We start from the raw sequence: 20,024 nt of genomic DNA, 5'->3' as shown, positions 1-20,024 counted from the left end.
GGGGAGATGGGGAGGTAACAGGGCCACCGTGCGGATCACACTGCTGTCGCTTCGGCTGCCACCAGGGGGCCGGGGCTTGCGGGGGAGGGGGGGTGTCGGCCTGGCCTGCCTGGGGGCCGAGGCTTGCAGAGGGGCCGTGGACGGCGGGGGACGGGGAGGCTCTCCTGGGTGCACAGGGGCACCACCGCCTCCCCTCCAGGCATGTGGCCCCAGGGCACCCCCACCCTGCCGGCGCCCCTGCAGGTCGGGCGGCTGGGTGGACGGTCAGTGCCATGGGGCGGCAGGGCCCTACGGAGGTGTGGCTGCTCACCCCAGAAGCCCAGCCACACGCAGGAGACCCTGGACCTCCTGGGGCGGAGGCATACCAGGGTCATTTCTGAGAAAAGTGGGCCCCAAAACCAAGGTCTGCAGGTAAAGGCAAGTGACGTTTAATTGGGAAACCCAATCTTGAGTGTCCGCGGCGGGCGCGGCGGGCCAGGGTCCGAGGTGGATGGACAGGAGGGCGCTGCCCAGCTCCCAGCCACTCCCTGCTCAACACAGCCCTCGGTCTCTACACACACACCGGCCGTACCCAACTAGGAGAGGTGGAGCCCTGAAGACAGGTCTGGGGTCACAGTCTCCCCCCACCCGTGACCCCAGACCTCAACACACAACATCCCAAAGGTGAAGCCGTGCCAGCAGCCATGGCTGCCACCCGGAGCTCACGCCCAGCCCCACAGGAGCCGGGGTGGGACGTGGAAAACCGCTCTTGCCTTGGGCAGCTGTCCTTCAGAAGTACAAGTGAGACAGAAAAAAGGTACCCTGGACGGGCACCCACACCAGTGTCCCTGAGTCCTGCGGCCACACTGCCCACCCTCATGCGGGGCCTCTGCAGGGGCCAGGCCGGGCCCGGGGGAGCGTAGCGGGGTCACCGGCTCTTCACCAGGACCCGGTACAGCGAGATGCTGAGGACGGCGGCCATGGCAGCTCCAGCAGCCACCAGCACCCCCTTGAGCCAGACGGGGGTGGGGCGCAGCTCTGCGTGGACCAGGTGCCTGTGGGGACAGGGGTGGTTTAGGGGGTGCGTCTGGACGCTGCGAGCCCCCGCAGCCCCAGTTCCTCCTGATACTGGCTCACCCAACGGCAGGCACTGCCCGACCCAGCCCCTGCCCACGACACTGGTGCGGTACCCACGGGAAGGTAGCCATGGTGGCAAGCCTGGCGAAAACATCAGTATGGGGTTGGGCCGGACCCGCGCAGGAGAAGGGGGTAGGAGGAGGCAGGCGATGCCGACGGCAGAACTCGGCCGGCGACAGGCCTGCGGGGGGAACGCCTTCGGGCAGGTCGGCCTTAGAGGAGACGAAGAGGCAGGGCGTCTGGCCATCCATGTAGTGGCGCTGCCGGGCAGAGGCGCGTGAGGGCTGAACCACTCTGGCTCCAACCCCACAGCAAGGCTCCCTTGGGGCCCAGGCCCTGCCTTGCCTTGTAGACGCTGATGCAGTGTGCAAAGGACCTGGGGTCACTGCCGTCAAACATCAAGCAGGCAACATCACAGGTGGTGTCTGGAGAGACGGCCAGCAAGCTATCTGCACTCATTTCACACAGCTACAAGACAGGGTGGTCAGGGGCTGCTCCTGGGTGGGTCCCCAAGGGCCACCCCGGTGGAACAGGAGAACATGGGGTCCCCCACGTCTGCCCTCTGGAACAGGGGTATGGCCCCTCAGCACTCACAATCAGGTACTTCTCCTGTCCGTTGACCTGCACTGTGTCGATGACATGAACTGGAGAATCTGCAGGGAACTCCTGGGCTTCCTAACACCAAGGGGGGAAGGGGTCCCGCTGTGCCCACCCACAGAGCACCCCCCTCCTCATGTCATCCCCCCTCCCCATGTCCACAGAGCACCCCCCTCCTCATGTCCCCCCCTCCCCATGTCCACAGAGCACCCCCCTCCTCATGTCATCCCCCCTCCCCATGTCCACAGAGCACCCCCCTCCTCATGTCATCCCCCCTCCCCATGTCCACAGAGCACCCCCCTCCTCATGTCCCCCCTCCCCGTGTCCACAGGACAACCCCCTCCTCATGTCGTCCCCCTCCCCGTGTCCACAGAGCACCCCCTCCTCATGTCCCCCCTCCCCGTGTCCACAGGACAACCCCCTCCTCATGTCCCCCCTCCCCATGTCCACAGAGCACCCCCCTCCTCATGTCCCCCCTCCCCGTGTCCACAGAGCACCCCCTCCTCATGTCCCCCCTCCCCATGTCCACAGAGCAACCCCCTCCTCATGTCCCCCCTCCCCGTGTCCACAGGACAACCCCCTCCTCATGTCCCCCCTCCCCGTGTCCACAGGACAACCCCCCACCCTGTGCTCCTTCCAGTACTCGCTCATGTCCATCATCCCCCGCTCCCTCCTCACGTCCCCAGGCTGAGGTTGGGGCTCCGCAGACGCTTACCCCTAGGCGGTGGCCAAGAAAGGCTCGCAGGAAGGCGGACTTGCCCACGCCCCGGGCGCCCAGCACCTTGCACATCAGGACACTGCGCTGCGTCTGCCCCTTCTCCTGGTCTAGCCTCTTCCTCCGGGTGACTGCAAGAAGGAACTGAGGTGAGGCATCTTCGAGAAAGGGCCACCCCCAGGGCCCGCGAGGAGAGTGCCCACCTGTGATGGCCTGGGCCTGGGAGTCCTGCTCACAGAGCGTGGGGTAGCCCAGGTAGCCGAGATGTGCCAGGCAGCTCCGCACGTCCAGGTAGGTCACCAGGCTGGGGGGGGGGGGGAGAAGGGGTGAGCACAGGGCGTGGAGGCAGGGCCGGCGGGCTGGGAGGGAGGTGTGGCTGTGCTTACGTCCACTGGCAGAGGTACCCGTGCAGGGGCAGCTGGCCAGCCTCCGTGCGGACCGTGCATGGGAGCTCAGGGACCCAGGGGGCCACGGGGAACACACTGTAGAGGCTCTGCAATTCCACAGGAGAGAGGGCTCCGTCCCGGTCCTGCCAGAAAAGTCACCATGGGTGAGGGGAGCCCGTGGGGAGACAGGAAGGGTGAGGGGAGCCCGTGGGGGGACAGGAGGGGTGAGGGGAGCCCGTGGGGGGACAGGAGGGGTGAGGGGAGCCCGTGGGGGGACAGGAGGGGTGAGGGGAGCCCGTGGGGGGACAGGAGGGGTGAGGGGAGCCCGTGGGGGGACAGGAGGGGTGAGGGGAGCCCGTGGGGAACAGGAGGGGTGAGGGGAGCCCGTGGGGGGACAGGAGGGGTGAGGGGAGCCCGTGGGGGGACAGGAGGGGTGAGGGGAGCCCGTGGGGGGACAGGAGGGGTGAGGGGAGCCCGTGGGGGGACAGGAGGGGTGAGGGGAGCCCGTGGGGGGACAGGAGGGGTGAGGGGAGCCCGTGGGGAGACAGGAAGGGTGAGGGGAGCCCGTGGGGGGACAGGAGGGGTGAGGGGAGCCTGTGGGGGGAGAGGAGGGGTGAGGGGAGCCCGTGGGGGGGACGGGGGGGGGGTGAGGGGAGCCCATGGGAGGACAGGAGGGGTGAGGGGAGCCCGTGGGGGTGAGGGGAGCCCGTGGGGGGACAGGACGGGTGAGGGGAGCCCGTGGGGGGACAGGAAGGGTGAGGGGAGCCCGTGGGGGGACAGGAGGGGTGAGGGGAGCCCGTGGGGGGACGGGGGGGGTGAGGGGAGCCCGTGGGGGGACAGGAAGGGTGAGGGGAGCCCGTGGGGGGACAGGAGGGGTGAGGGGAGCCCGTGGGGGGACAGGAGGGGTGAGGGGAGCCCGTGGGGGGACAGGAAGGGTGAGGGGAGCCCGTGGGGGGACAGGAGGGGTGAGGGGAGCCCGTGGGGGGACGGGGAGGGGTGAGGGGAGCCCGTGGGGGGGACGGGGGGGTGAGGGGAGCCCGTGGGGGGGACGGGAGGGGTGAGGGGAGCCCATGGGAGGACAGGAGGGGTGAGGGGAACCCGTGCCGTGTGGGGGACGGGGGGGATGGGAGCCCGTGGGGGGAGGGCAGCAGCACTGTGGCACTTACCTGGTCATGTTTCTCAAACACCCGCTGCACAAACTGGTAGCCACGGTGGTTGAGCTCCGTGCTGCAGCCAGGGGGCACGTGGAGCCTGCAGAGATGCCACAGACATCTGGCACATGTCCTGCAGTCACTCTGCTGTCCCTGTGTCAGCAAGCCCTCCCATCCTAAGACTGGGGCCAGACAAGGATGGCCCGGCCAGCTCCTGGCTCTCAAGTGTAGATGGCCTGGCTGGGGTCCCCACACAGAGGAGCTCTCTGAGGGCCCATCCATTTGCCCAGCGCAGTGGAGTGTAGGTGAAGGGGGTTCTGGCTCACGTGGCGGGGTCCAGTCCCAGAGAGGCCTGCTGAGCACAACAACTCCCCAGAGGGAGAGCCCCGCGGCCCTGGGCCTCTTGCTGCCTGCCACTCACGGTGGGAAGAGGTAATCAGCCGTCAGCTCCAGCGTGTCGCTGTAACCGAACCGCCGCAGGATGGTCCATGTGGTCTCGTGCCGGCCACGCTGGATGAAGAGCGTGTTCAAGAAGAGGAAACCTGTGGCAGGGCAGAGTGGAGCTGGCACCTAGCACGAGCCAGCCCATGACCCCCCCCACACGCCGGAGCCCAGGCCGCGTCCAGCCTCACCCTCCAGGGTCAGCCCGTTGTCACGCACACCGCCTTCCACGTTCTTACACACTACCCTCTTCACGTCCTCCAGGGCCTGTGGGGCCAGAGGGTGGCCAAAGCAAGACTTCTGCCTCCAAGAGGAAGTTGCCTCTCATCAGCCAGCTGCCCCAGACTGCTAGGTCTCACCACTGAGGGTGGCCAGTGCCTAAGGGCGGGTACCTCAGGGGCAGGCACACCTGGAAGGCACTGAGCTCCTCGTCGCTGAGCGTGTGGTCCAGGTCCTGGTCCGAGAGTCTGAAGATGCGCGTGAGGGCCTGGATGCATGCGGGCCGCAGCTGCAGGGGTGGGCGGCAGCTCAGCACCGGGCAGCCTCCACCATCACCGTCCTGATGACACCCATGTGGGCCCCGTGAGGGGCCCACAGCTCACCTGCTTGGCTTCTGGGTCATAGAGAGGGGCTGTGGGATGCAGAACAGCCTTCTGGGCGTAGTAAAACAGCTCTGAAATGTTCCTCAGTTGCTTGGCTGAACACTGGGAGAACACGGACAAGCGTGGGGAGGCACCCAAGAGAGACCCAGGCATGAGAACCACCCCCTCCCCCCGGGAGTGTCCTCGCCAGAGCACAGTTTGTGCTCCTGTCTCCTCCCTGACTGCCACTCACCTCCACGCAAGTCTCTATCTCAGGGAACTGGCTCATGATGGGCAGCACGGCCTCCATGGCGCTCCCCAGTCGCAGGTCCGACTTGTTGCCCACCAGAATAATAGGCAACCTTGGAGAGAGGTCCAAGGTCAAGAAAGCAACCCCACTGGTGGGCCTGGCCGCCTCCATGCCCCCAAGGCTCTGCTTCTCACCTGGACCCCCTCTCAGTCCTTCCATTCACCAGTGGGATCCACTTGGTTCGGATCTAAAAAGCAAAGAGTGGCTGTGGTATGAGGCCGCCCAACCAGCCCACAGGTCCTCCTTAGAGAACCCAGACTATGTAGGAGAGGAGAGGAGAGATCAAGGCAAATGAGGACCAAACTCACGGCCACTGGGGGTGGAGCCAGAGGGAGAAAACAGAGTCCATAGGGCCTTGTCTGATCCCAACAGCAGGCCACGCCCCAGGAGACTCATCACCTCCCCCTGATATCTGGGCTCTGCAAGGCTGGTCACAGGTGGGAGAGGGTCCACTGGACACTCAGGAGCAGTCTGCACTGAGGACAAGCAGTGTCCAGGGGTTGAGAGGGAGCTCCCTGCTGCTCACCTTCTCAATGGTGGCTTCCTCAGACACATCGTACACCACACACACCACATCTGCCTGTGGGAGGAGCACCAAGGCACAGGGTGAGTGAAGGCTGGGCATTCACTGTGCACAGCCTAGGTGCTCACAGGCAGGACGGGGCACAGCAGAGGCCTGAAACGCCTACCCTTGTCTGGACAAGCCCCTTCCCTGCCTGCTCCCAGTGCAATGACACCAGGGCTTAGTACTGTGGCTCTGGCCAGCGGGGCCCCAGGACCTGAGCTGTCAGGACAGGCATAATCATACCAGAGGACAATAAGCTGTACTAGGGACCCAGTCTCGGTCTCAGCCCCTTACTTTGATCTCACTACAAACAACCGAAATGGTGAGCTCAAAGGCAAAGTGACAGTGGGAGGGGTCTCCCCTGGACAGCGGTAGCCTGAGCAGGACTGACGTCTCTAGGACACACCATGGGGGCTTTAGTGCACAGAGGTTCTGACAGCAGCTAGGCCTTGGTCAAGACAGGATCCTCTGGGACCTGGGGGCCTCGAGTACAGACTGAACCACAGAGCAAAGTGGAGGATGGGGATGTTTAAGGCAGGCTGTGATGGCACGCCCCCAGGAACGAGTGCACAAAAGAGATCGCTGGAAGGTGTACTGGGAGCCAAAGGGTCAAGGCAGAATGAGCAGGCCAAGGACAGCCGGTGGACTTAACTCAGTGGAGGAAGCGGATTAGGCCCAGATGGTGGCCAATATCCGACCCTGACTCGGGCTCAGCACCCCCCCCACGCCTGGCCCCGACTCCGGCTCAGCGCCTCACCCTGTGGATCTCATCCTGGAGCTCCTCCTCTGTCTGCTCCGTTTCTAGGGGAGAGAGAAGGCGAGAGCGAGCTGCAGCCAGGCCCCGCGGGCGGGCGGCGCTCGGGCACGGGCCTACCTGAGTAATCCACGATGTGCGTGGGCACCTTCTCCGGGGTGACATCAGCGGGGATGGTGATCTCCTCGGCGCGGGCCGGGACCTGGAAGGAGCCGGGGAGGCCTGACCCCGGCCCGCCCCCGGCCCCGCCGGGGTCCCCCCGTCCCCCCGGGGTCCCCCCGTCCCCCGCCAGCCCCCGCCCCGCCGGGGTCCCCCGCCAGCCCCCGCCCCCCCGGGCCCCCCCCCGGCCCGCCGGGGTTCCCCCGCCCCCCCGGGCCCCCCCCCCCGGCCCGCCGGGGTCCCCCCCGCCCCCCGCCAGCCCCCGCCCCGCCGGGGTCCCCCGCCAGCCCCCGCCCCCCCGGGCCCCCCCCCGGCCCGCCGGGGTCCCCCCGTCCCCCGCCCCCCCGGGGTCCCCCCCCGCCCCCCGCCCCCCTCACCTCTTCGGGGAACTCCTCGCCCACCAGCGACAGGATCAGCGACGTCTTCCCCACCTGGGCTGCACGGGCGGGCGGTCAGGCGGCAGCGAGGTCGAGGCCCCCGCGACTCCCCCCGCCCGGCCCGGCCCGCCCGCCCACCGGGCCCGCGCCTACCCTCGCCCAGCAACAGGATGCGCACGTCCCGCCTCATGGTGGCCGCCCGCAGCGCCGGGGCGCCCCTCCGGACCTCGACCTCCGACCCCGCACTTCCGTCCCTCCGCCGAGCGCCCGCCCGCACTTCCGGCCCCGCCCCCGCCCCAGCGAGCCGGCCCAGAGCGGCCGAGCGGCGCCCCCGCGCGGCGAGGAGGAGGCGGTGCAGAGGCCGGCGTTTATTCAAACTGCGCCCGCCCGCGCGGCCCGGGCCTGCAGTCCTGCTGGGCCGTGACCTCCCACACCAGGATCTCGTTGTGCGCGGCCGTGAAGAGCAGCGTGGCGGACGGCGTGAACCTGCACAGGTGCACCAGGTCGTCGTGGCCGGCGAAGTCGCGGGCGGTGCCCGACACGCAGTCCAGAAGCCGCAGCGCGCGCTCTGCGGGCAGCCGACGGCACAGGGTGGGGGGGCCGGGCCGTCACCCCCGGACCCCCGGACAGCAGGCTGACGTCACCCCGGACCCCCGGCTGACGTCACCCCCACCCCCCCACAGCAGGCTGACGTCACCCCCAGGTCCCCGGACAGCAGGCTGACGTCACCCCGACCCCCCGGACAGCAGGCTGACGTCACCCCTGACCCCCCACAGCAGGCTGACGTCACCCCGACCCCCCGGACAGCAGGCCGACGTGGGGAGGAGCCCCTGCCCAAGTCTGTGTCACCGGAACTCACCAGCGAAGCCGACGGCCATCAGGCGTGTGCCCGCGGACAGGCTCAGGGACATGGCGAAGGAGGGCAGCGGCGTCTTCACCACCACCTGCGGGCAGCGGGCAGCGGGCAGCGGGCGTGAGGCCCAGCAGCCCGCACTGCTCGGCGGTGGGGGGCGCACGTACCTGTTTCTGGCGCAGGCTGTAGAAGAGTACCTCTGCGTGGGCTCCGAGGCCCACACACACCAGCAGGGCGCGGTCCCAGGGGCAGAAGGCGGCAAGCGAGGGCGGGGGGGAGCCGGGGGCCTGCGGGGTACAGGGTGCCGAGTCAGTGCCCGCGCCGCGTCCCACCCACAGTCCACCCGACTTCTTACCTCCAAAGCGGCAGGAGCTGGAAAACTCAGCCAGTCCAGGAGTTCACAGTGGTCCCTGGTCCAGTCGGAAACCCAGACGCTCACCCGCTGGTCCCCACTGGCAGCCAGCCACAGGTCTGTGCCCTCAACCCCGAGCTCTCCAGACTGGGGAGGTAAGGGTTAGTCACTGGTGCCTGCTGCCCCTGCCCGACCATCTCCCCAGGCTGCACGTGCCAGTGGGGCTGCTTTACCTCTTTACTTGTACTCTGGATGGTAGAGATTGGGGAGCCCTGGTGGTCACTGAGCACACGCAAGCTCATCCCTGTGCAGGGGCGACTCACAACCACAAGGCCATCCTTGTCTCCGGAGAGGACAGTCTGACCTGGGCCAAGGAGAACCACAGCCGTGTCCTGTGAGCCAGCGCCCGGCCTAGGAGTGTGGTGTGGGCTGGAGGGGCCCCAGCCGGCCACCCAGCTCCACCGGCTCCTCACCATCAGCGGAGAAAGCAACGGCGGTCATGGCAGCCCGGTGAGGGTGCATCTTGAGTTCCATGGCGGTCTGGGGGATGCTGAAGACACGCAGTGTGCCATCACTGTAGCCGGCCACCACCTTCTGCTGCTCTGGGCGTCTGCAGGATGGGGGGCTCCACGCAAGGCAGAGGCAGCTCTGCAGCCCAGGGGAGGGAACACCAGCACGCCCCCGGGGTGCAGGGTGGAGACAGGAGCACCAGACTCAAGGACCAGGCCAGAGCCTCAGGAAGCTGGGAGCCCTGCTCAGGGGCGTGCCGGCCCTCCCCCGGCACCCGTCACATACCTGATTCAGCACCTGGAACTGGATCACCAGCTCCATGCTGGCCAAGGACCACACCCTGACACTTCCGTCCTCACCACAGGTGGCACAGTGTGACTCACTGGGGCTGAAGACCACCTCATTCACCTGTGGGGCCCAGCTGAGCTGAGGGTGGCCCGACCCGGCCTTCCCGACCCCAGCCTCCACAGCAGGCTACCATGCAGGAGTACCTAAGCCCTCCTGACCAGGCTACCTCCGCGAGGACAAACACTTTGTTTTTTGCTTTTGTCAGTCGTGGGGCCTGAACTCTGGGCCTGGGCGCTGTCCCTCAGCTCTTCAGCTCAAGGCTCTCGCTCTACCACATGAGCCACAGCGCCACTTCTGGCTTTTTCTGCTTATGTGGTGTTAAGGAATCAAACCCAGGTCCTCATGCGTGCATGGCAAGTGCTCTACCACTGAGCCACCTCCCTAGCCCCTACAAGCACTGTCTGGCTGGGGCATCCTAGGGTGCGCATATGCTTCCTTCCCTAGGAGCCTGCCAGTTGGTGGGACCTGGGATTCCACACACAGTGCTAACAGAAATGAAGTCACAGTAACGTGATATTTCCCCTCCAGCGGGGCTGCTGACGGGAGGCAAAAGCACCAAAGGAACCCACCCCCACCTTGCTGACTTTGGGGTCACAACACTAGTGGTTTTGGTTTTCCCCAGAGTTGAGTGCAGGTCATGCCATCCCACAGGAGCACTGAACTGGAGGTTGTGGAAAAAGAAGGTACAGAAGCCACACACCAAGGAGGTTCAGTAAAGCACTCGGCATTACAGCTGGTACAGATGTGAGCTCAAGAGATACTCCACTTCAGAAGACAACTCAGGGCTGGGTGGCTCAGTGGCAGTCCACAGACCCAGCATACCAAGGCCCAAGGGCCAGTCCCAGCTTAGTTCATCTGTGAGTCTGACCATGGCCTCCGCCTAAATACTGAGAGGGGCTGAGCTCAGGACCCAGATTTCCACGTCCTGATGGTCAGTGGAACACATGGTCTGTATGAATGACAGAAGTACTGACACTTGCTACAGCCGGGAAGAAGCGGGTAAGGTGATGCTCACGGAATCCAGGCACAAGGCCAAATGCTGATGACCCATTCAGATGGACTACCGTGAACAAGGGCATTCAGACAGGAAGCCCATCAGTGGTTGCTGAGGAGCTGGTGAAGGACTGCCAATGGATATGGGTTTCCTCTTAGGGTAGTGGAAATGCTCTTAAAGTGACTCTATTGGAGAAAAACCCTATTTCCTGAGTGAATGAAATACATGGTCTACAAATTATACTTTCCACACAGAAAAAGAACTTATCCATCTTACACTGCCATTATCTTCAGATAAATAGACACCAATTTTTTTTCTTCTTTTTTCTTTTTTTTGTCTGGTCATGGGGCCTGAACTCTGGGCCTGGGCGCTGTCCCTCAGCTCTTCATCTCAAGGCTAGCGCCTACTGCTTGAGCCACAGCACCACTTCTGTTTTTTTCTTTTTTGCTTATGTGGTGCTGAGGAATCGAACCCAGGGCCTCATGCATGCAAGGCAAGTGTTCTACCACTGAGCCACCTTCCCAGCCCCCCAATTTTTTTTTTAAGTGGTAGCTGCAGATGAGATGTTGTGATACAAAGAGACCCAGTAGTGTTCCTAAGAGTCTGTTCTCAAAAGCCTTGCTTTTTGCGGGGCTGGAGGTGTGGCTCAAGTGGTAGAGTGCCAGCCTGACAAGCACAAGGTCCTGAGTTCAAGTCCAGTACCAAAGAAACTAAGTAAGAAATATATATTGTACTTATAAAACTGGGTCTGAGAAGGTGGTTAGTGGTAGAGTGCTTGCCTAGCATGCATGAACCCCGGGTTCGATTCCTCAGTACCACATAAACAGAAAAAGCTGGAAGTGGTGCTGTGGCTCAAGTGGTAGAGCATTAACCTTGAGCAAAAGCAGTTCAGGGACAGCGCCCAGGCCCTGAAGTCAAGCCCCAGGACTGCCCCTCCCCCCCACCGCAAAAAAAAAAAAAAAAAAAAAGGTAATAAAAAACAAAAAAAAGGCCCTCAGAGGAAGTGCACTGGCACTGAGTGAAGGACAACAGCTCAATACTGTGAACCTGTTCCAAGGAAGCAAAAGTGGCACCTGCCTGTGGCTCTAGCCTGTTCTGGCTGCACCTTAGGGGTGGAGCAAATGAGGCCATGTCCTCCCTCAAGCCTGTGGAAGCCTACATAGGAAACCCACTTCCTGAGATATGCTGGTGGGGGCTCTCTTGCCAGGGGCCAGAGACCAGCAATCCCGGCTACTCTTCCCAGCAGGAGGGGGTGAGCCTGCTATTCTTGGAGTGACAGAACATACTGGCCCTGACCTGGTCTAAACACATCCAAACAGAGCCAACCACAACCTTTCTAGATCTGAGCAGACTAGACCCAGCCCAGACTAGAGATGATTAGACTCAATCAGGCCCAACCAGAATCTGGTCTAGTCCTAACCAGAACTCAGCCCACCTGACCAGAACCTGCCTACCGTATCTGACCACAGGACCTGACAGAGACGCTTGTCGACACAGAACCCAGCCAGAATGTGGCCCCTCGCTTCTCACGAGGGCTCAACCCCATGGGACAGTGCCAGCAGAGCCAGCAGGGGCGTGGGGCGGAGTTGGACACTGGAGTCTTTGGCAAGTTGCCCCGCAGGGCTCATCAGGCTTGGGCCTTGTGCGGACTCCCTCGTCGCCCTGTGATGTGGCAGCTCACGAGGCCCAACCTAACGGCTCCCTGCAATTTCTCTTGGGAGCAGCAGGGAGGGCGCCAGACGGGCTTGCTGCTGGCTCAACTAGGGTGGAGCCCTGAGATGTCTTCTCTGCTGGCCTCACCTTGCCCCTGTGGCCGCTGACGAGGCGCGTGCTGGTGCCCTCGGCCCAGCTGATGTACCAGAGTGTGCCAGCCGTGCTGCCTGCCACTCCAATGTCCATGCTGCTGTCGAAGCTCGCACTCACAACAGCCCCGTCCAGGGTCAGCTCCCGCTCCATGAACACTGAGCTGGACCTAATGGTAGAAAGGGCAGCTGTCCCAAGGCGAAACCAAGAGCCAGGTGGGTCACCCACAGGCACCTCTTGGGCCTGGTTGGATCTTCCTAGGCAGAGTCAGCAAGAGCCTGTGGAGTCTGGGGGCTTTGAGCTTTTCCCTATACTCTGCTTCAGGAAACAGAGGACTGCTGGCACGTGCAACCCATTGTAGACCAAGTCCCCTGTGGCTAAAACCTGAGGGGAGGGACAGGGCAGAGGCCAGCAGCGACTCACCTGGCACCTGAGCCTTGGCGCCTCAGCCCGGGCACGGCCCCCACCGCCCACAGACGCAGCCGTCTGGTGTTGCTGCCACTGACCAGCCTGGACCCAGAGCACAGCAGCACTCCTAGGAGGCAAGAAACCAGCTGGTAGGCCCAGCCATGTTTCTCCCTCCCTGCACTGTCGAGGGCTGTGCAAGCTGTCAGACACCTACCAATCTCACCATCATCTGCCTCCCAAGCCAGGAAACAGCGGCCAGTGCTGGTGTCCCAGACACAAACCTGGCCAGAGCAAGAGCCACAGTAGAGCAGCGGGGCAGCCCCGTAGCAGAGCGAGGTCAGCTCGGCCACCCCCACCTCCTCAGGAACTGGATGTCGGTGCACCTGGAAGGGCAGAAGGAACAGCACGTGGGTCAGAAGTGCACCAGAATCCCTGCTGGATTAAACTGCTGAAGTGGCCCATGAACCTCAACACCTCAGCCAGCGGCCGGGCACCTGGAGGCTGCTGTCTGCGCCATGCTGGTGCAGGAGCCAGGTGACAGCACCAGCGCCCACACAGGTGAGCTCGCCAGCGTCCCAGGGGCTGAAGGCCACATCGTGCACTGGCTCTGGGAGGCGGGTGGATGACAGCAGCTCATAGGTGTCTGTGCTCCACAGGGTGAGGGTCCGGTCACTGTAATCCCCTGGGAACACATGTCAGGGACACATGTCAGGGACAGCCTAGCCATCCCAGGTGGCCAGGAAGCCCTGCCCCTCTGCCCACCTACCTAGCGTCACAAGGAGCTTGTCATCAGGAGAGAAGGCCAGGGCCTGCACAGCACTGTCGTGGTGAGAAAGGCACCGCTGGCAAAGGCCCCTGGGTATGTCCCAGATGCGGATCTGGCAGCGGGATGCCCCACTGCCACAGCAGGAGGCAGAGGCCAGAGCCTGGCAGCAAGAGGGCAGGCAGTTAGCAGGCACAGGGCAACTGGGCTGGGTCTGCCCTGGCCGTGAACCTCACTGCGTACAGGGACAAGGACGGCAGGCACCTGGGCATCATGACTGAGAGCCAGCGTGGAGATCTCCTCTGGGTGGCCAAGCCAGTGCTGCTGGGCACCTGAGTGCAGGTCCTCCACCACCACTAGGCGGCCACATGTGTAGGCAAAGAAGCCTGCGGACACAGAGGTTCCTGTTACTAACAGGAACCCACAGGCGTGTAGAAATGTGGGTATGACAGGTGCGGACGTAACCAACCCCTGAAGCCCCCAGATGACAGTGGGTCGAGCTGGGCCCAGCCCTGGGTTTCCCGGCTGGGCCAGCCGGATTTACCCGTGTCTGGTCTCCAGACCATGTTGGCCCGTCCATTCCCATTGTAACCCACAACAGCCTTCAGGTGCAGCTGCTCACCACCAGTGGGAGGGAAGAAGACATTCTACAAAGAAACAAATCCAGGACACTGGAGCCCGGCACAGCAGCCTGGGCCCCCAAACCCACACAAGACCTGCTCTGGGGCACACACAGGCTGGCCAGACCAGGTGTTGGGATGCAGACAGGCGGGTGGCAAGTGTGGCAGCCACAGATGCTTGCTGCACCTAGAGGATGGGAAGGCCCAAGGGAGGCAGTGGCTGGGGGAGGTGATTGGGACACCACAAGGCCCAGTCTGTGCAGCAGGATGGGCAGTGTGGGTAAGGATGGGGGAAAGTGCCTGAGGAGTGCCTGGAACCCCGTGTTCACAGGGGAGAAATCCTCAGAGACCACTCCACCCTGCGGAGCCGGGGTGCTGCCAACCTTGGAGGGCAGAGAGGTCTTGTAGCGAGCTGTGAAATGCTTGTAGGAATCCGGGCGGACGGTGGGCCAAGCCCTTCCTTTTCTGAGGTTCTGGGCACCTGAAGGGAAGGAAAGGCCACAGGACATTAAACTACCCACAGTCCTTCAGAGACCCCTCACCTCACACATAGTGTTACAGCCTCCTTGCCACAGGAATCTGTGGCCCCATCTAATCTTCTAAGGGGGAACACCCTGATGGGCGGGAATAGCTGGGGACACCCCTAGGCCACCTTAAACCCTAAGACACCCCCACCCAGGTCCCTACCCACGTCCACCTGCTTACTAGGCTGGCTGTGGTGATGGGGAGACACAGGGGGTCCCCTTGAGCCCCAGGCAGCCCCCAGGGCCCCATCTCCAGCGCCTCCAAGCTCCCTCTCAACAAGCACAGCAGGGCGTGGAGCCTGGGCAAACCCCTTGGGGCCATGGCTCTCCCCACAGCGTCCTTTCTCGTCAGAAATGAAAGTACCTAGAAGCAGAGAGAAAAGGAAGAGGAGCCGTGCTGCCTGCTCATCCTGCTGCCAGCTTCTCCATTCCCAGTAACCACTCTGCCCCCTCTTCCTGGGCCTCCTGGGGTCTCCCCGCCATCTGTGGAGGGCCCTGACAGCACACACCTACATCCCTGGTGCCCCAGAGTCAGCACACAGGGGCACGTGGAACCACCCACACTCACTGGACCTCTCACCAGCACTGTCCTTAGGGGGCCTAGCTCCGACATCCAGAGGAGGTGGAGATATCTGAGATGGCACAGGCACCTGCTGCCGGGGAAGCCCACTGGCCACTGTGTCCTCCAGATGGCCCACGCTCAGGCCTGGGGATGGAAGGAGCCACACAGTGCTCAGTGCTGGGAGTGGGAGAGTCGTTGAGGGCGGCAGCTGTGGTGGTGGACACACAGGCCACGGTAGAAGCACCACACTGCCCAGTGCAGGACCACCCAGCATCACCTCCAACACCTGTCAGTCCCCACGCACACCCCTTCCATCAGGCACAGACCACTCACCGGCCTCACAAGCTGTGGGGGGCCTAGGCTTGCTTCTGTCACTGACAAAGAAACAAGGTGTTGGGGGTAGGGCCAGAGGGAGGCCCAGGTAAACATGGTCAAGGATAGACACTTGCCTCTCAGGGGCAGCCAGGACATCCCAGAGGAAGATGGCGTCCCCCACACTGAGGACCTGTTGCTGGTCAGGGGTGAAAGCCACAGCCTGCACCGGCTCTGAGTGTCCAATGTACACCTGGAGACAGTGAGTGTTGCTCAAAGGGGCTGTGTATGGCCAGCAATGCCACTGTATTCTCAGTACCTAGGCCTGGTGGTGAGCTTCACACCTGACAGGTTGGGGCTCAGCAGACACACAAGGCCCGGGGATGGAGGGAGGGGAGGGAGAAATGTCACCCTCTGTACCCTGGTCCCTTCCGTCCTTGCCCCAGAATAACGGTTCTGCTCTTCTTCCACCTTCTGTGTCTGTGGATGCTGAGTACATACCTGGTGCCCAGGGTCAGTGGGTGTCCAGTAACCCTGTACGCTGATAGCTCGGCCAGTGGCTGCCAGCAGGAAGCGAGTACTCTCACTGAGAGCCAGGGAGGAGCAGGCCATGGGGCGGATACTGGACAACTGTAACAGAGCATTCCTGGGAGGGCCTCCACTTGGTACCCTGGAAACCTCCACCCCTCAGACTGTGGCTACAATCCCTGCCTGACTGGAAGGACTGCCAGAACCAAGGACAGGAAAGCTGGGTGGTTGCGGTGCCAGGGCTCACCTCCCGGACAGTGCGTCCTGATGTTGTGTCCAGCACCACAATTTTATTGGATGACGTGGACAGCAGTAAGTGATCCGGGGCTGCAGGGTCAAAGCAGATGGCTACAGCCGAGCCCAGGTGGCTGCCAGCGAGGTCCAGTGTGCTGATATCAACCCGCAACAGCTGAGGATACAAGTGGCCACTAGCCTCCAACTCCTATCAAACAGGCACCACCCAGAGCCAGAGAAGGGTGAAGTCCCGGGGTCCCACCTGGCCCCACCTTTCCCACAGGGCGGGAGAGGCCTAAGGGGGTTGAGATACTGAATTCACTGCATCCATGAGGTGACAGGACCTAGGGCCTGCCCCTGACTGTAGGGCCTCTCCCTCATCCTGAGACGCCTCCTGCTCTTCACCAGCCAGAGGCAGCCCCTGACCCACAAGGCCCCATAGTTACCTCACCCAGAGAGGCTGACTCCATGACTGTCACCATGCCCTTGGAGGGGCCCACAAAGGCCAGTAGGCGGCTGTCCCCACTGACAGCCAAAGTGTTGGGGTTCGGGTGGGCATCCTGACATACGACGTTGGCTGTAAGAGTAGAGGGCAGGTAGGTCAGCAGGTGGGAAGTGGCACCACCTTCAGGAAACACAGCTCACTCCACAGCTGTCACAGCACGAGAGCAAGAGAGTGGGAGGTTATTGTGGGCCAGTGCTGAGCAATACTAAGTTATAGAGGCACAGCGGGCAGCAGATGCCTTCTAGCTGGCTCTGACCTTTGTCCAAGCTACCCACGTTCTCCCAGGGCAGCAGGGAAGGGCAGAGCAGAGCAGGGCAAGCACAGCCCCTTGCTGGCTTTTGGCTTTGTGGGGCTGAACTCTCAAACCAAACCCACCCTGGGTGGGAGGCAGACACATGGTGGCATGGGCCTCCCCAGCACCTTGGGACCAGCCTAAGGGACTTGAGAGGGCCTGACCTGCTACACGGAGGACGCGGCACTGGGGGACAGCACAGTCGTATTGGACCAGGGAGCCCCGAGAACAAGAGCTGAACAGGAAGCTGCCATCGGGGGTGACGATCAGGCTGGTGACGGCCCCTCGGTGACGCCTGCACCACACATAAGGACACCCACTGGGCAGTGCTGTCCTCTGAGATGCCATCCCCGTACCGGTGGGTCCCACAGACCACCCCAGCTTCCACTGCAGGATTCCCACGCAGCCAGGCCCCCCACCAGGCTCGTAGTTGGCTGGGCACTCACGTGTGTTCCACCAGAACCCCAGCATTCTCCAGGCTGAAAGAGCGCACGGCCCCACTGCTGAAGCCACAGAAGAAGGTAGACCAGGTAGGATGGAAGGCGACAGCACACGGGGCCTCCTCAGACGATGTGAAGTCATAAAGCTGAGGAGGATGGCCAGGATGAAGGATGCACAGGGCCACCAGAGCCCAAGGAACAAGCATATTCTAGGTGGTGTCAACACAGGTTCTAGGCACGTGATGCAAAGACGAAGGCCCTGCGGCTCTCCTGCCCTCCAACCTTTTGGGGTAGCCTGTCCTGTCTGCTACGCAGGCCCTCTTCCACACCTCACCTGCCGTAGGGTGGCCAGGTCCCAGATGCGTACAGTGTGGTCTAGGGACACAGTGGCCAGCTGTCTCCGGCTCCGCTCCATGGAGAAGGCCAGTACCGAGGCCATGTGGGAGCGTGCTAGCACAGTGTACTCCCGGGATGGGATGTCTAGGAAGCCCAGGTGGCCCGAAGAGGTGGTGGAGAGCACACGCAGGCCGTCAGGGCTCACACAGACAGTGCTGACGGGGCCATCGTGCTCTGTGGGAAAAGCAGTCAGCAACGCCCAGGATTTTGGAGGCACACTGCTCTGCTCAGACACTGGAGTCCTGAGACACAGAGACCCTTTTCCATGGTGCCAAGTCCCCAGATTGAGACAGGCTGGAGGAGGCAGCTTCTTCAGGACCATCATGTCCTGGGCCAGGCTGCAGAGACCTTCCCCTCTACCCACCACCCCAACGCCCTTCTGTGAGGCCATTCTACAGAAAGTCCTAGTATTGGTAGATTCCCAAGTTTAAGACACACTCCTTGGCTCCACAACTCCCACTGAGCCCAGGCACAGCACTGCCAAAACCAGAGGCAGAGGACCTGGCTCTCTACCACAACTGTGAAGAGCCAGCTCTCCTAGTTGGATTGGACACCCAAAGCCTCACCTGCCTCCAAGAGCACCGAGGAGAAGTCCAGGGGCCAGATTCGCAGGTAGCCATCCTCAGAACCCACAGCACATGCAGTCGAGGAGACACTGAGGCTGCTGATGGCAATGCCGGAGCCTGGGGAACCCAGAGGTCAGAGCCTCAGGGTGAAGCCGCCTCCCCCAGGGTGCAGAGGCCCACTTACCTAAGACGAGGGTCTGCTTCTGGGGAAGGGGGCTACCAGCAGTCCGTGAAGGCAGCAGGCGGCGGGTGCACCGCACAGCCATGCGCTGGTGGTCAATCTCCAGGATGTGACCACTACGGCTGCATACATAACTGTCCCAAAGAGGTGACAGGTGAGGCAGGGTCCCAAAGGTGCTGAGTGGGCTGGGTGGTGGGGAGGGGCTAAGGCAGGGCCTCACAGTGTGCGCGAGGAGGGCACCTGGCAGCTCTCTGGGTTCTGTGCAAAGACGAGGTCCGTGAGCTCCAGCACACAGTGTTCCCCCAGGTCCACGGGGCAGGAGCGCAGGGTCCGTCCACGCAGCCGCCAGAGCCGCACACTGCCTTGCCCACAGGACGCCATCCTGCAGAGGAAGCATCCGGTAGGGAGTGCTGCTCGGGAGCAGAGCGCCTCAGATGCGGTCCCTGCCCCAGGACACTCAGGAGCCACATCACCTGGTTTCATCAAAATAGGCGATCTGGAAGGTCTGAATGTCAAAGTCAGTGTGCACCTTGGCGACCACACCCACTTCACCACCAGCATCCACTTGGTCTGTACTCCAAACCACCACCACCTGCAACAAGCCCACATTCAACTCTAGATATAGACACCCGCCCAACAAACCCCTGCACAACCCTGCCTCACTGGTTAGGCCACGCTGAGCCCCACCGGAGAGCAGCTTTTCCCTGAGACAGAGATCAACCTCTAGCCAGGTGCCAGTGGCTCATGCCTATAATCCTAGCTACAAAGCTGGCCAGGACAGAAAATTCCATAAGACCCTATTTCCAATTACCAACAAAAAGCTGCAAGTAGAGTGGTGGTTCAAGTAGTAGAGTACTAGCCTTGAGCAAAAGAGCTCAGGGACAGCATCCAGACCCTGAGTTCAAGCCCTAAACCCACAATTGAAAAAAGAAAAAGCCTGAGGCACCTTGCAGTGAAACACTAGTCACTGTAGGCTGGCTTCAGAGGTGCTGTGTTACATGTCTTACAGCTAAGACAGGACCAAGGAGGGCAAGCCAGTCATCTAAATACTGACCTAAAGGAATATCCATTATCCAGAAGACAGGAACCAAAGCGTAGAATGAGAGATAACCTAGGGATCTTCCTATAGGTAGGTACAAGTTTTCTCAGGGCACAAAACTGAGGAATACATTTCTGGACGCTTTAGGAAGGAGAAAGGAGATACCATTTCCTAAATTGGCCTTTTGCTTTTGGTGGGAGATAATGGCTATGCAGCCCAGGCTGGACTTAAATTCCTTGACTCAAGAAATCCTACTGCCACAGCCTTCTAAGTGCTAGCACTACTACACACATTACTAAGCCTGGCTTCAGATTTTTTTTTTTTTTTTTTTGGGTCATGGGGCCTCAACTCTGGGCCTGGGCGCTGTCCCTCAGCTCTTCAGCTCAAGGCTAGTGCTCTACCACTTGAGCCACAGCACCACTTCCAGCTTTTTTTTCTTTTTGCTGATGTGGTGCTGGGGAATAGAACCCAGGGCCTCATGCATGCAAGGCAAGCGCTCTACCACTGAGCCATGTTCCTAGTGTGTGCGTGTGCGTGCGTGCGTGCGTGCGTGTGTGTGTGTAACATAAAAAACATGTTACTTTAGCAAATGAAAACAAATGCTTAAGAGACAGCCAGTAAGCTGCCACGCAGCTGCTCTAC

At 62.2% G+C, this 20,024-nt stretch overlaps 2 protein-coding genes across 8 annotated transcripts in view; both read right to left on the bottom strand.

The window, feature by feature from the left end:
• Positions 1-406: 406 nt before the first annotated feature.
• Positions 407-7,411, bottom strand: LOC138825384 (mitochondrial Rho GTPase 2-like). 3 transcript variants are annotated; one of them, XM_070019857.1, is made up of 19 exons: positions 7,306-7,411; positions 7,153-7,211; positions 6,737-6,818; positions 6,620-6,663; positions 5,824-5,877; positions 5,432-5,484; positions 5,241-5,349; positions 5,009-5,110; positions 4,816-4,914; positions 4,598-4,706; positions 4,387-4,507; positions 3,981-4,065; positions 2,815-2,957; positions 2,632-2,732; positions 2,429-2,559; positions 1,711-1,791; positions 1,462-1,584; positions 1,174-1,376; positions 407-1,034 (listed from the first exon to the last, which is right to left on the bottom strand). In XM_070019857.1, exons 1-19 carry the CDS (start codon positions 7,340-7,342, stop codon positions 908-910), a joined length of 1,863 nt encoding a protein of 620 aa, XP_069875958.1. In that variant the 5' UTR covers positions 7,343-7,411; the 3' UTR covers positions 407-907. The 3 variants fall into 3 exon arrangements, with proteins under 3 accessions (XP_069875958.1, XP_069875957.1, XP_069875959.1); XM_070019856.1 differs by having other exon boundaries at positions 4,598-4,673; positions 7,306-7,410; XM_070019858.1 differs by lacking the exons at positions 5,241-5,349; positions 5,432-5,484; positions 5,824-5,877; ... (2 more) ...; positions 7,153-7,211; positions 7,306-7,411 and having other exon boundaries at positions 4,598-4,673; positions 4,799-4,914; positions 5,009-5,098.
• Positions 7,412-7,520: 109 nt separating this feature from the next.
• The window catches only part of LOC138825379 (WD repeat-containing protein 90-like), an 18,352-nt gene continuing 5,848 nt past the window's right edge, over positions 7,521-20,024 (bottom strand). For 3 of the 5 annotated variants that reach the window (XM_070019838.1, XM_070019839.1, XM_070019841.1), the window contains 29 exons: positions 18,817-18,935; positions 18,564-18,725; positions 18,347-18,477; positions 18,163-18,279; positions 17,535-17,770; positions 17,207-17,346; positions 16,925-17,055; positions 16,410-16,540; positions 15,977-16,138; positions 15,703-15,831; positions 15,339-15,454; positions 15,223-15,263; positions 14,908-15,033; positions 14,509-14,691; positions 14,187-14,284; positions 13,728-13,830; positions 13,448-13,569; positions 13,187-13,346; positions 12,915-13,102; positions 12,635-12,803; positions 12,436-12,547; positions 12,010-12,181; positions 9,153-9,275; positions 8,831-9,005; positions 8,591-8,721; positions 8,361-8,504; positions 8,173-8,292; positions 8,012-8,096; positions 7,521-7,720 (listed from right to left, as the gene is read on the bottom strand). In XM_070019838.1, the coding sequence (XP_069875939.1) occupies positions 7,521-7,720; positions 8,012-8,096; positions 8,173-8,292; positions 8,361-8,504; positions 8,591-8,721; positions 8,831-9,005; positions 9,153-9,275; positions 12,010-12,181; positions 12,436-12,547; positions 12,635-12,803; positions 12,915-13,102; positions 13,187-13,346; positions 13,448-13,569; positions 13,728-13,830; positions 14,187-14,284; positions 14,509-14,691; positions 14,908-15,033; positions 15,223-15,263; positions 15,339-15,454; positions 15,703-15,831; positions 15,977-16,138; positions 16,410-16,540; positions 16,925-17,055; positions 17,207-17,346; positions 17,535-17,770; positions 18,163-18,279; positions 18,347-18,477; positions 18,564-18,725; positions 18,817-18,935 (4,026 nt within the window). Of the gene's footprint in view, positions 7,721-8,011; positions 8,097-8,172; positions 8,293-8,360; positions 8,505-8,590; positions 8,722-8,830; positions 9,006-9,152; positions 9,276-9,867; positions 10,395-12,009; positions 12,182-12,435; positions 12,548-12,634; positions 12,804-12,914; positions 13,103-13,186; positions 13,347-13,447; positions 13,570-13,727; positions 13,831-14,186; positions 14,285-14,508; positions 14,692-14,907; positions 15,034-15,222; positions 15,264-15,338; positions 15,455-15,702; positions 15,832-15,976; positions 16,139-16,409; positions 16,541-16,924; positions 17,056-17,206; positions 17,347-17,534; positions 17,771-18,162; positions 18,280-18,346; positions 18,478-18,563; positions 18,726-18,816; positions 18,936-20,024 lie in introns of those variants that run through there. The other 2 variants (XM_070019842.1, XM_070019843.1) reach the window with 2 other exon arrangements.

The sequence above is a fragment of the Dipodomys merriami genome, unplaced genomic scaffold, assembly GCF_024711535.1.
Source record: "Dipodomys merriami isolate MVZ:Mamm:240054 unplaced genomic scaffold, mDipMer1.0.p SCAF_137, whole genome shotgun sequence".
Classification (NCBI taxonomy): domain Eukaryota; kingdom Metazoa; phylum Chordata; class Mammalia; order Rodentia; family Heteromyidae; genus Dipodomys; species Dipodomys merriami.
Note: the sequence above shows the minus strand (reverse complement) of the source record. Positions and strands in the feature narration are given on the sequence as shown.